Source organism: Marmota marmota, unplaced genomic scaffold (genome assembly GCF_001458135.2).
Source record: "Marmota marmota marmota unplaced genomic scaffold, marMar, whole genome shotgun sequence".
Lineage (NCBI taxonomy): Eukaryota > Metazoa > Chordata > Mammalia > Rodentia > Sciuridae > Marmota > Marmota marmota.
Genome location: NW_025999932.1, coordinates 41,420,496 through 41,435,524, shown reverse-complemented (window position 1 = coordinate 41,435,524; position 15,029 = coordinate 41,420,496). Strand labels below are relative to the sequence as shown.

The 15,029-nt window shown below is 35.6% G+C and overlaps 1 protein-coding gene across 1 annotated transcript in view; it reads right to left on the bottom strand.

Moving 5' to 3' along the window:
- Nufip1 (nuclear FMR1 interacting protein 1) overlaps positions 1-15,029 on the bottom strand; it is a 43,030-nt gene that overhangs the window by 6,914 nt on the left and 21,087 nt on the right. Inside the window, exons 7-8 of the mRNA XM_015484314.2 lie at positions 10,099-10,289; positions 4,388-4,504 (exon numbers count right to left, since the gene is read on the bottom strand). Coding sequence (XP_015339800.2) covers positions 4,388-4,504; positions 10,099-10,289 — 308 coding nt within the window. The remainder of the gene's footprint in view (positions 1-4,387; positions 4,505-10,098; positions 10,290-15,029) is intronic.

The following is a 15,029-nucleotide window of genomic DNA, read 5'->3' as shown; positions in this document are numbered from 1 at the left end:
ATCAAGTATCAATAAATGGGACGGATTCAAATTAAAAGCTTCTTCTCAGCAAAGAAAACAATAACATGAGGAGGCAGCCTACAGATTGGGAGAAAATCTTACCACATGCATCTCCAATAAAGCATTGATCTCTAGGCTATATAAAGAACTCCAAAACTTAACACCAAAAAACCAAAAACCCAATCAATAATGGGCTAAGGAACTGAACTGACACTTCACAGAATAAGAAATACAATTGATAAATGAATATATAAAAAGGTGTTCAACATTTCTAGCGATTAGAGAAATGCAAATCAAAACTATTCTAAGATTTCATCTTACTCCTGTCAGAATGTCAATCATCAAGAATACAGCAACAATAAATGTTGGCGAGGATGTAGTAAAAAAGATACACTCATACATTGCTGGTGAGACTGAAAATTAGTGCAACCAATCTGGAAAGCAGTATGGAGATTCCTTAGAAAACTGGGAATGGAACCACTATTTGACCCAGCTATCCCACTCCTTGGTTTATACCCAAAGGACTTAAAATCAGCACACTATAGTGACGCAGCCACAACGTTTATAGCAGCTCAATTCACAATAGCTAGACTATGGAACCAACCTAGGTGTCCCTCAATAGATGAATGAAAAAGAATATATACTCAATGGAATATTACTCAGATTTAAGGAAGAGTGAAATTATGGCATTTGTCAGTAAATGGTTGGAGGTGGAGAATATCATGCTAAGCGAAATAAGTCAATCCCACAAAACCAAAGGCCAAATGTTTTCTCTAATATGTGAATACTAGTTCACAATAAAGTCAGGGGTGTGTGTGTGGCACTAGGGAAGAATAGCATTACCTTAGATTAGGTAGAAGGAAGTGATGGGGGGCATATGGGTATAGAAAAGATAGTAGAATGAAACAGACATGACTGTATGTATATTTGTGACTACATGACCAATATAATTCTGCAACATGTACACTCAGAAAAATGAAATTATATCCCATGTACGCATAATATATCAAAGTACATAAATGTATTCTACTGTCACGTATACTAATTAAAAAATTTAAAAAATAAAATAACAAAAACATTTGTAAAACAAATTAGCAAATCAAATCCCTCAATGTATTAAAATGGCAATACACCATAAGCAAATACATTTTATCAAAGAAATGCAAGTTCATTTGATATTTGAAAAATCACTCACTATATTTCACCATATTTTGAGAATAATGAAGATAAAGCATATAAACAGCTAAAAATTCACAATTTTTTTAGATAGGGATCTCCACCCCTCCTCCCAAATGGTTATTCTTTTTTTTTAATATACTTTTAGTGTTGATGGATCTTTATTTTATTCATTTATTTATATGCGGTGCTGAGAATTGAACGCAGTTCTTCATATATGTGAGGCAAGCACTCTACCACTGAGCCACAACCCCAGCCCCAAATGGTTATTCTGTGTATTTATTTACCATGAATCAAAGTGATGTGATGTGAAGAGTTCTATCCTAGAAGTTGAGAAACTGAGTTCATTGCTTAGATAAGAGTTGGGGAGTCTAATCATATTTCTTAAAACCCTCCAAACTCAAATATTACATAGGACTGAATGCAGCAATTACATCAAAGAAAGTATAGGGTAAATGTTGAAAGTACAGACTCTGGTGCCAGACTGTTAGGTTCAAGTCTTGTTCAAACACTTACTAGCTTCGTAACCTTGGAGTAAACTACTTACCTCTACCTAAATTTCCTCGTTTATACAATGGAGATAAATGATGGCACCTACTTCATGAGCTTGTTGCAATAAGTGAGTAAAGCACATAAAACAGTGCCTGGCACCCTGTATGCACTATATGAAAATCTGCTGCGATACCTGTGATAATGTTTCTGCAAAGTAATGAGGAAAATAAGATAAATACAGCTATAAAAGAATAGAGCTAAGAATCCCTAAAGTAGTTTATAGGCTGAAAACTGTAGAAATAATAATTAAAAGGCAAGAAGAAAATCCAGTGCACCACTTCCTATCATTTCCTTTCCTCTTCAAGTGTTAATCACTTGACCTAAGAACGAAAATGTCAAATGAATCAGGGCTTGTATTGTCAACGATCTGCTAAAGAATGAGGAACTGGAACATTTGTATTTTTCTCTTTCTTGAGATATACATTTCCTAGCTAAGTAGTGCTCTTCAATTCAAATAAAAGTTAAACATAGCATTTAGCTCTTTCAAACTGAAGTCACTATTTGCTCTGTGGTCTTTGGACTTAGTTTTGAGCTTGGAGGTCTCCTCATCAATAACTGAACCAGTTTAAAGAAACAGTTTTTAGGGAGTTGCAAACTCCAGGAGGATAGCAAACCAACCCATTTGGAAATAATACTCATGGAAATTTTCTTTCTTATTTATGAAACAATGATTCTGGCAGCCCCAGATCTGCACATACCTCCTCTTCCTTTGCTTCAGTCTTGCTTAGGGACCCTTTCCTGCTTACCCCCTCATACACCACAGAATTAAAACTGAAAGCTAGAGATTTGCTACTGACTGGATGGCTTAATAAAACAATTTGAACTATATAAAATAATTCTTAAGACTTAGAAATACACCACAAAGGCTTTTTCCTTAAAGCAGAACATTTAAAATAATTAGTCAAAATTAATTCATACAAAATCAAATATATATTTTATTAGGTAATATCCTCTGTTATCTACAAAAGGAAAGGTCAAGTTACTATTCAGGAAGATAGCCACGTGGAGAAGGATATGAAGGAAGCAATATAGTTGGTTTCTTTAAGATTTTTTAAGTCCCTATACTTAAATTTTACACCAGCTCCACCACATACTAATGTAGCAAATATATCCTAAGTTTGAGGTATAAAATGAAGGTGTGAGAGCACACAGATCCCTTCCAGCTTCCTTTCTTTCTTCCAATTTTAAAATGGTGACAGTCTCAAAATGAAGACATAAATATAAAAGTATCAGATGTTTCATCTTAAGATGGAGAAAAGAAAGCATCAGCTCACCCTGTTTTTATGGGATTCAGTAATTTGGAAATAGCTTGCTTTCTTATCGCCTGTCATAAATACAACTGAGAGGTGGGAAATATAATATGTGTTTAAAGAACAACTCCACCTTCATATCAGTATATTGGAAACAAGAGTAAGAAATCAATATTGTGTTTCTTAAAATTAAAAATAAGAAGAGGCAACCATCTGTTAAGGAATACTCTGATAAAGCCAAAGTAGTTTATATTTCAAAATCTGAGTAGCTTTTAACAAGCTACCAGAATAAGCTATAGCCCATTAGAAAGAAGAAAAAATTCCCATGTTACAGAGATATAAACATCATGTTTCTTACTAAAGCCCAACTCTTTCTTAGTCAACATCCTCCAAACACACACACACACACACACACACACACACACTGATTGTCTTTAGTCAACAAAAATGTTGCCATCTATATCCCTTGACATTCAACTCTTCATTCTGTTAACAACACTTTCAGACCCTGTGTTCTTATCCTCGGTATAGCAACTACTTTGATTACACACCTTCTCCTGAGATACATACACAAGAATTCTCTCACAGTTGGTAGAGTCTTAATAAAATTACTATGCAGATACAGGTTTCCACAATTGCAGGACAAAGACTTATTCACTCAACATATTCTAGGTTATTGATATAAACATTGAATTAAAATTTACCAAACTATATTACATCTATAACCTACTCACAGCTCTTGCATGTGGCCCTAAAACAGATGCTACAGGAGATTAAATTGGTTTATCATAATAAAATACAAAATAAGGGCCCACATACTATCATTTGCGACATTACCTTTAAAAGTAAGTCACGTATCCTGAACATCACTGACCTCTCAGAAGACTCTTGAAGGAATTCCATTTCTTCCAACCTTTAAATAACACAGGCTAATATGCAACCACAAGTACAGAGTTCCTGTGTTTCCAAATAAGATAATTTATGTAAATGTGCTTGTAAAGAGTAATATCCTCTACACATCTAAATTTTTCCATCATCCTCTTTATCATCAAGGGCCTCTCTCCATCTACCAAAGGTGCTATGAACATATTGTGACAAGGGTTCTTGATAGCAAAGAATAAATTCACTTTCTTTTTGCTATTTCTTTTATTTCATTATTTCATTTTCTCTTTTCTTTCCTTTTCTTTCATTATATTATAATCACTTTTGCTTTTTTCTTCCAGTAGCAATCCATTTCCCTATTTCCAACTTTATCCCATGTTAACTTCACTTCTGAATCAAAGGAAAAAGGAACTTGAAGATCAAATAAAGAATATGAATCTTGGACGCTATTAATGCACAGTGTGCACCAAAGGCAAAGGGCAACAAAATAAAACAACTTTGCTGCAGCAACAGAGGCCATGACTTACCGTCTGGTTCACTCTCTGACCCTGAGAGACTGCCATAGTTGCTCATTAGTGAACACAAAGCTGGTGTGACTTCCTTAGGTACAACTGTATGCTGTGTTTTCTCCTCCTTATCAGACTCTGAAATAAAAGGGGAAAGAACAAAGATTCAAACAGTGTATCTCCAAATATCCACCACTATAAAAAAAAGAAAGCTGTCTTCCAGTCTTTCATGCTAGTAAAAACAAAGGAATTTCTGCTGGGCACGGTGGCACATGCCTGATCCCAGCAGCTCGGGAGGCTGAAGCAGAAGGATGGCGCGTTCAAAGCTAGCCTCAGCAACTTAGAAGGCCTTAAGCAACTCAGCAAGACAAATTGTAGTATTTCCTTCAAAGACTTAAAGAAAGCCCACCCTCCTTTAATCCTTATGCAACATCCTACGACTTTCACTATAGTTACAGGTGATTAAACCAAAATTCAAATGGATTGGGGATGTGGCACAGTGGTTAAGTGCCCCTGGGTCCAATCCTGGGTACCAAAATGAAAACAAACAAACAAACAAAAAACAATTTTCTGATCATTTCTTTAATCTTCCCAAAACACAAATTGCAGGAGTATTCTTAGTTTAAATCTTGACCAAAGAAGTTATGTGCTACAGGGAAGGAGAAGAATGAATGGAAGCTGTAAACAACTCAGTTAACTTACTGTGTTTCACAGGTTATGGAATCTAGGCCTGCCCTAAATTAACTTAATTACACAGGTTTTACTATTAATTTACAGGTAGTGGGAAGGCCAAAATTGATTTAACTTTACTGGATGAGGATCATTAACTCTGAAAATTCAATTTAGGAATAAAAAAAATATATAAAAATATCCACCCCCTTTTGTTGTTTTCAAGACTAGTTTTTAGGACCCAAATAATATTTAAACCATTCTAGGCTTAGTGAAAGAGTTTTACTGAAATGAACCTACTCCAAAGATTTTATTATTTAGAACTTCTAAGAATTTATGTCAATAGGCCAACCATGAGAATATAGCAAACACTAAAGAGCCTGCCAAAGGTAAAGTGTTTGATCAGAGCCCAGCAATCCTAGTTGTAGCCCCAGGACACCACCCATTACATTTATTTTTGGCAGCTCTAAAAAACACATCAACAACCAATAAAAATAAAGCCTGACTAAAGACAATAAGTAGCTTGTCCATTTAATGAACCAGCTCAACCTACAACCAATATGAAATGTCTCAAGAGGAACACTTAATGTTCACTAAGACAGTCCAAGGGAAACTAAAATATGCCACTAGGAAGTGTCAGTAACTTTTCATGTGAATGTTGACCAAGCACCTTCTGCTAAAGATATATCCATCCTCCTATGCCACCCACAATGCCAGCACCACATCCCCTAATACTGTTCCTTATTTTAAGCTAGATTATTACCTTTTCTCTTGGATGAATAAAGGAAAACATGCAATTTATATGAGCAGAAATCTACCACAATATTAGTACAAAGACTATTCATCCACTGTCTGAACAACCAAAGACAAAATAGTAGCATTTCCTTCAAAGACTTAAAGAAAGCCCACTCTCCTTTAATCCTTATGCAGCATCCTACGACTTTCACTATAGTTACAGGTGATTAAGCCAAAACTCAAAAGAATTCAAGTAAATTTCTTTCAAGTAACTTACTATAAAATGGTTGGGTCAATGTAAAATCTAGGCTACCTCCCCAATTCTCAAACTAATGAACTATAATGTCTCCTATAGATTATCATTATTATTAAAATGAAGCCCCTGTATCAAAATGTATTAATGGCCAACAATAATGTTAATGACTTTTTGTCACAGTTCCATTGCCCTACCCCCCCCCCCCCCCGTTTTATCGGCAAAACTCTAAACAGCTACTTGATAAAATTCACCACAGAAATTTGGGTCTAAAATTTCCTTCAGTCCACTACTCCAATCTGTTTCTGAGGACCACCACACCAGAGAAACTTTTTCTTCTTCTGAGTTCACCTGGGTCCTCTGTGTTTCCAAATCTAAAGGTAATTTCTTGGTTCTCCTCTTATTTAACTTACCAACAGTATGTAATCATGTTCTGTTTTTTAAAATCTCATGGCTTCCAGAACCCTTTCACTTAGCTGTCTTTTCCCAGTCTCCCTTCTGAATTCTCCTCACTTACCAACTTCCAAAATTATGAAGTGACCCTGGGTCTAATTCTGAGAGACCTTTCTCTTTGTGCCTCCCCTTCCCTAGATGATCTGATGTTCCCTAAAATCTTTAACATTATCTATATGCTTGTGAATCACAAATTTGTACCTTCAACCTTCAGTTTTCCCTTAACTCCAGAATAATACTAACTGCTCATCAAGCATCTTTACTTAGATGTCAATTATCTCAACTGTGTCCAAAATTAAACACTTGATTTCCACTTGGCACATGCCCTACAGTATCTCCCCCTTGATAAATATCAACTGTTTCTTCTTAGGGTTAAGCCCAAAATGTAGCAATTATCCATGAATCTTCTTTCTTTCTCATACCTCATCTATTCAATTAACAACTGCCAACAGTTATTTCAAAAACAAATCCAGCATCATACTTGTTTCTCACTACTTCCATTACAACCCAAGGCAACATTGCTTGCATGGAGAATTCTAACAGCCTCCTAGATCTTGACAGGACTCTGCCCAATTCTCTTCATAAAAAGTCTATTCTCTACCAAAAACATAGATCATATGACCTCTCTGCTCGACCTGGGAATAAAATCCCAAGACCTCCCTGGGCCTACACAGCTGGCCTGACTAGACTGGACCTTGCACTTGTCTTGTAACAAACCCACTTTCTTCCTGGCTTACACCACTGCCACCTGGCTGCTACCTCAGCATGCAAGGCAGCTCTCCCTGGGGTATGTGCACTTGCTGCTCCCTCTGCTGGGACTGCTGTAAGTATGCAGCACTCGGATGTCTTTTTCATGTCACCTCCAGAGTGCCTTCACTGATCACGCCACAGAAAACAGCAGAACTCCTCCAAACACCATTTTCCTATCCTTTACTCAGCTTCATGATGCTTATATCCACCCAACATATTGTGAGTTTGTTTACTGACTCTCCTTATTATGGTTTGAATGTGAGGTACCCCCCCAAAAACTCACGTGTGAGACAATGCAAGAAGGTCTGGAGGAGAAATGATTGGGTCATGACAGCCTTAACCCAACCGGTGAAATAATCATCTGATGGGATTAAATGAGTGGTGAGTAGAGGTAGGTAGGGTGTGGCTGGAAGAGGTGGGTCCCCGGGGGCATGCCTTTTGGGTATATATTTTGTATCTGGCTAGTGGAGTCCCTCTCAGCTACTAATCATCATATGAGCTGCTTCCTTTTGCCACACTCTTCTGCCACGATGTCGTGCCTTACCTCCAGCCCCAAGGAATGGAGCCAGCTGTCTGTGAACTAAGACCTCTGAAACCATGAGCCTCCAAATAAACTTTTCCTCTTCTAAAAGTGTTCTTGTCAGGTCTTTTAGTCAGAGCAATGAAAAAGCTGACTAAAACACTACCCAAACCAGAAGGCAGCTATAAGACAGAAGGGGTTTTGCTGTATTCTCAGAGCCAAGAACAATATGTAAGTATTCAATAAATATCTGAAGAACAAACTATTGCATGAATTAGACAAGGTTAATTAGCACAGAATCAGAGTGCTAGTAAGAGGTTGGGCCAGGATAGAAAACTAGATTTGCATGGATCTAAAGTGTATAACATGATTCCATTTTTATTTTTAAAAAATCATATAAATGGGCACAGGAGGTGGCTGGGTGAGGCTCGGTGGTAAAGCGCTTGCCTCCCACGTGTGAGGCACTGGGTTCGATCCTCAGCACCACATAAAACTAAATCAACAAAATAAAGATGCTGTGTCCATGTACAACTAAAAAATATTTTTTTAAAAAATGGGCACAGGAAAAACATTGGAAGGATACACAAAAATATGTGAGCAGTAGTTGAATTTTTAAGTTAAGAGAGCAGTTTTTAAAAATATTTTATGCTTTTAATATTCCCACACCTTCTCTATTACTTTTGTAGTGGGAAAAAAATAAAGAATGAAAAATAAAGAGAAACAGTGTTCTTCATAATTCAGTTCATAAACACAGGCAAGGCTTTAATTGGCCCATGGAGTCTTTTGCCCTCCTCCCTTTGGTTTTTAACTTTCCATTTGAAACAATTTTGGAACTATCCAAGTATTACAAAGCACAGGAGTTTCCTTCCATATACCTCTCACTCAACTTCCCTAATGTTATCATCTCATATAACAAAAGACACTTATCATAGCCAACAAATGAACACCAGTGCCATCTTACTACCTAAGCTAAAGACCGTACTGTCATTTCCTCAGTTTTTCCATTAATGTCCTTTTCTAGTGCTAGGATCCAATCTACCATTCCAGACTGAACTTAGCTATCATGACTCCTTAGTCTTCTCCAAATATGTGATAGTGTCTTAATCTTTTCTTGTCTACCAGGAACATTTTTGAAGACTGTTGGATCAGATAACAGCAGAAAGTCCCTCAGTTTGGGTGTGTCTGACATTACTGATGATTAGATTGAGGCTAGGGATTTTGGGGAAGAATAATACAGGAGATGAAGCCATCTCATCACAACATAGCCCATGATATCAATATGACTTACCACTGGTGATGTTCACCTTGATAACTTGGTGCTCTGCCTGATATCTCTACTTTTATAGTTACTATTTTTCTCTTTCATTATTTACTCCCTGAAATGAGTTCATAAATTTATTCTTATTATTCTCAGCCCAACATTCCCTTTTGCTAAGATCCTTTATCATCCTAACACTGTCAATAAACTGGTTGTTCCCACATTTCCTGCCATCTATGAATTCAATAATTTGTCATGTGATTATCATGAAAGCAACTGTCATCTGAGCTGAACAGAGATTGGAATCAAACCTATAACGAAACATCATTCCACTCATTAATCATCTTTTGGAACTCCTCTTCAGTAGGAAGCATATGCAATTAAATACAAGCCTCACAATGTTACTGGAGGGGAAGGTCATACAGAATTTTTACATATACATTTTCATTTTTCTGAAGGGAAAAACAGAAGCTAAGGAGCTAAGGGATATCTGTGTGATAGCAATATTTGGGGATGTTCAATTTTTGCCTTTAAAGCAAGAGTCAACTTGTCCTATTAGTTATACAAGGAATTTAAGGATAAACCATAAACATATGAAAATATATTCTATACTTTGAAGAAAAATACTATTATGCAAATACAATGAATTAATGTCATTTGCCCATAGGGACCATGATTGTGCTCAGTAGTATAAATACTGGCTTCCATAGAATTACTGATTTATAAGCAAGAGGAAAAAAAAAAAAAAAAACATGTAAAAAGGCCAAATTGCATCTATGGAAACTCAAAACAATCTTTAAAAAAAAAAAAAAAAAAAAAAACAACTCCCAAGATTACAGCATACTTTGGAAATTACCCAACAAATCTTTCTCCCATAGCCTGCCTGCCCCATGAATTCCGGCCCAAGACTCAGAAAAGATGTTCTGAAATGAGGCTTTTCCACAAGAGACTTCTCTTAAAAACAAACAAAAAAAAGCATCTTTCTACATTTTTATGTATGTGTTATCCAGCTTTCCACAAAAGGGGCTATGAGTAACCAACTTCAACATCATTGTCTATATGCTTATAAACACATTATTTTCCTATTAACTTACCAGAATCGCTATTTATCAAAACGCCAAGAGGATCTGTCTTTGCCTCAGGTGGACCTTCAGGCTTTGAACCAGGGAGGTTTTCTGATCCAGGGACACCGCTCTGTTTGACATCATCATTTTTCCATTTGTGTTGTCTACCAGGACTTCTGATCTTGGCCATCTGTGAATTTCTGGACATCCCCTTCATCTTGCTGGAATAAGAAAAATGCAATTCTTGGTATAAAAGTCACTAACCTTTCAAGGAAAAGTTGAAAAAGACTACTGAATGAAAAACAAAAACAAAAAAAAAAAAACCCAGATGTTAAACCAATCATTTGTTGCCTAGTACATTAAATAGACCAAAACAAACAAAAGTCAGTGGTTCCCAAAGACAGAGAGGTCTTAGTAGAACTTTAAAAGGATAACACTCTACAATACACCATATTTTATTCATCCTCAGCCACACATTACCACCAATAAATATTTTTGCCCCCTGAAATTGAGCTGTGCTGTGCAATCACTGACAAATCACAATTCTACAGCCATCTTAAATAAAGTGCTCTTCAATCACACAACTACCTCTTTTACAAAGAAAACAAGTACTTAGGAGGCATTTTCTAATTTAAGTCAATTTAAGAACAACAACAAAAATTCATTAATAATAAATTCTCTATAAACAATAATCAAAGTGTCTTCTGGTAGAACTGAATTTCCTCAAGGACATGCATGCTATTCCAATTTGCCATTGTTTGGGCAAAACTCCTTTTTTTGTATTTTTTTCATTAACAATGAGGTGACAGAATTAGAAATTGGGTCCAAATTTCAATTTTGTCTGTGTTCTTTGGATATATTAATATCCCTGAGCCTGTTCACTCCTTCACTTACAGAATGGAAATCAGAGACATGGAGAGAATTAAGATAATATAAAGTACTTCACTTAGAGCAAGGTAACATCTTGAGCCCTTAATAAACTATAGTTATTACTATAACACTTTCTGAATCATTTGTTGAACCAATATATTCAGTTTACATCTGCCATCCAAGGGCTCAAAATCCTTTCAGGGTCACTATAACTCTTACAGAATATCATTCCAAAACTTCATATACATATACTCCAAATTTTGCAGAAAGCCAAAATTTATCATGAACCAATTTCCAAGACCCATCCACAAGGATCTAAGAACTCAACAGCTTCATTGCAGGCAAAACAGGCACAGTTTTACTGGTTTGCCTCTGGTATACTCTGTCTCTGGCCCCACGAGGACAATGAAAAAATGCCATTTTCCTTGGGCTCCCACTCAGATACCTTCCCTGCATCCAGTTCCTATTGCATCTGACCATAGCTGCTTTTTAAATATTTATTTTTAAAGTATTCACTAATATGTAATGAGTTAGGATGATCCTTAACTGATAAGATCAATAAGATTTTATTTAAAAACTAGTATATCTGGTATCTGTACTCTACCCCTCATTTGAGAATGTAGTTCTACCACCTTACTTTTGACAAGCCTTTGAAAGGAAAAGTTCATTTAATCAATACTTTAAAACAGTTACAAAAGGTATAAGTAAAAATACAGATGTCTATAAAATGGACTCAGGAATAATTTTAACTAAAAAGCTAATATAGATGAAAATGGAGCATTAAAAAAAGCTCAATCAAAAAAAGCAAGGAAGTAACAATATGACAAATTAAAAAATAAAACAAGAGAAACAAATAGAATGATGGTGATGAAAAACTACATTAGCAATTACACTTTACATATACTTACATTTATATATATTTATATATATATATTTATATATATACATAAACGTACATATACGTATATACGTACATATGTATAAACTGAGGACTATTTAAAGACAAACGTTTTCAGTTTAATTTTTTTTTTTTTTTTTTGCGGGGGGTGCCAGGGATCAAATTCAAGACCTCACACATGCTACGTAAGCGCTCTTAAAACTGAGATACACCCCCTACCTTCAGAATGGATTATTTAAAAGGAAAAAAAAAAGTTAAAAAAATCCAAATTATATATTATGTAAGAAATACACTTTAAACATGACACAAAACATTTAAAAAGCAACAGGCTTTTGAAAACACTATCCTCTCTCCACTGCATTATATTGCCATCTTTATCATAAGTCAGGTGATTGTTTATCAATGGATCTGTTTATGATCCTTATTCTGTTCTATGTATCTGCCTATATTTGGCAGGTAAATGGATGGAGTTAGAGAAGATAATACTAAGTTAGCCAATCTCAAAAAGACAAATGTACAATGTTTTCTTTGATATAAGGAGGCTGATTCATAGTGGGATAGGGAGCGGGAGCATGGAGGAAAAGACGAACTCTAGGTAGGGCAGAGAGGTTGGAGGGGGAGGGTGGGGGCAGGGGGTTATAAATGATGGTGGAATGTGATGATCATTATTATCCAAAGTACATGTATGAAGATACTAATTGGTGTGAATATACTTTGTATACAACCAGAGATATGAAAAATTGTGCTCTATATGTGTAATTAGAATTGTAATGCATTCCATTGTCACATATAAATAATAAAAGAATAGATGTTAGATTTTACCATATATTTTTCCTTATGCATTAATCTAATATCATTTTACTCCTTCATTATGTTCATGTGTTAAATAACATTTTATTTTCAGTTATCAGACTCCTAGAATAAATCTCATTTGGTCATGATGTATGCCCTTTTTTCATTTGGCTAGATTTGATTTGCTAAGCCCTTGTTTAGGACTTTTGTGTATTTACTCTATATATATGCTTCTTATTTTCCATTATTATAATGTCCTCAAGATTATATATATTGGACTCTTGTTCTTTTTTGTTTTTGTTTTTTGTGGGGCTAGGAATCAAACCTAGAGCACTCTGTCACTGAACTACACCCTCACCCCTATATTGGACTCTTAAAATGAAATGCTGAGTTTTATAAAACTGGTAATAGTCCTGTAAATGCATGAAAGAATTTGAGTGAAGCCATCAAGACATAAAAATTTCTTTTGTAGAAAGGTTCTTAATTATGGATTCAGTTTTCCTAATAGGCAACTACCAAAAAAAAGTCTGATGTTAACCTCTTGAGTCAGTTTTAGTAGTTTATATTTTAAATGTGTTGCTGAATTTCCAAGCATTTAGGGTTTTTCTAGTTGTCTTCCAATTTTTGGTGGAATTTCACTTAGGTTGTGTGATTTCAGTCCTTCGAAATGTATTGATATTTATTTTATAAAGTTATGTTATTAGATACATACAATTTTTAATTTGTTGATTTTAAACTGTTAATTTATTGTAGTGGTCTTCCTTTTTTTTTTTTTTTGGTATTTTTTCAGTGTATATGTGTAGTGTAAGGGATTGAACCCAGGAGTACTCTACCATTGAGCAATATCCCCAGTCCTTTTTGTATTTTATTTTGAGACAGGATCTAGAGAAGTTGCCTAGGATGGCCTCAAACTTGCAATCTTCTTGCCTTAGCCTTCTGAGTAGATGGTATTACAGATAGGAATCACCCTGCACAGCTACGCTGACCTTTTTAAGGTTATAAAATATTCTTGTTTATGTCTAATGATGTCACGCTTTAACATCTGTTTAGTCTGATACTAATAATGTTATACCAGGTTACTTTTGGTTGGTATTTACATAGCAAAACAATTAAAACTCCATCAACTGAAACTCCTAATGGGAAATTTTTAAAAAGGGACCTCAATCCTTATACAATAGTTAATTCTAGGAAAGGTAAAGCAACAAATCTTCCTATAAAAACAGAGGAATAGTTTCAAGAACTCCTTCAGAAAGTTTTCTTAAGCAGAACAAGAAATAGTATTCACCATAAAAATAAAACACAGATAAATTAGACTGGGTGAAAATTTAAAACTTTCATTTATCAAATGACAGCATTAGGAACTTCCATTCTGGTCAAAAGAAAGGAACACTGACCATATTTTTCCTGCCATCTGAATCAACAACAAAAAACTAGGCAAAATGCAGAAACAAGGGTTTCTATGGCACAGGCTATCAAGCAACAGGAATACTGATTGCTGAGAGATGGGAAATGAATGAGCAGTGAGCCCTACAATTGCCAAGCTTACTGCCTGAGAGTTTCCAGATTGCCAGGAGGACTGCACCCAGCTGGAACCTGGTGGACTCCCTAAGTTGAGGAGTTGGAACTGGGACTCCAGGGAAAAAGACTTCTGCAGTTTTCAGAAATTCACAGAGGGCAAAAAGTTGTAAGAGACAGAAAATTCAATTATTTAGCAGAGAACTTATCAGCCCATACATGCAAGGAAACTATACAAGGGCCACGAAAGAACCACCCAAAAGATTAGAGGTAATGGTGCCTACACCTTCACATGAGAGTCAGAACACAGTACCTGTTTTCACCTACCAGCATAGGATAGTATCTCAGAAAATACATGCCACAGTAATGAGGAAGAGTTAGTTCCAAACTAAATACTGCTTTGGTCACACCCAACAATTCTCGAAAGCAAAATGCAAAAAGATCAGATTGTTGTTAAGCTACTTAGCTGTGTACCCTTCCCTCCCCTGCCAAATTTTTAAGAACATTTAAAGGAATGTAAAAATATTTAGCACCCAATGAAGTGGAATTTTCTTATATCCTGTCAAAAGTAATCAGACATGCATTCAAGCAGGAAAAACATGACCCATAATGAGGAGAAAAATACAAACTGATCCAGAACTGACACAAACATTAGAATTAGCAAAGTTCAGTTATGATAATTGTAGTCCTCATGTTAAAAAAGTAATGTCTGAGGGCTGGGGATGTGGCTCAAGCAGTAGCGCGCTTGCTTGGCATGCGTGCGGCCCGAGTTCGATCCTCAGCACCACATACAGACAAAGATGTTGTGTCCGCCGAAAACTAAAAAATAAATATTAAAATTCTCTCAAAAAAAAAAAAAAAAAAGAACCAGCAACACTAAAAAAAA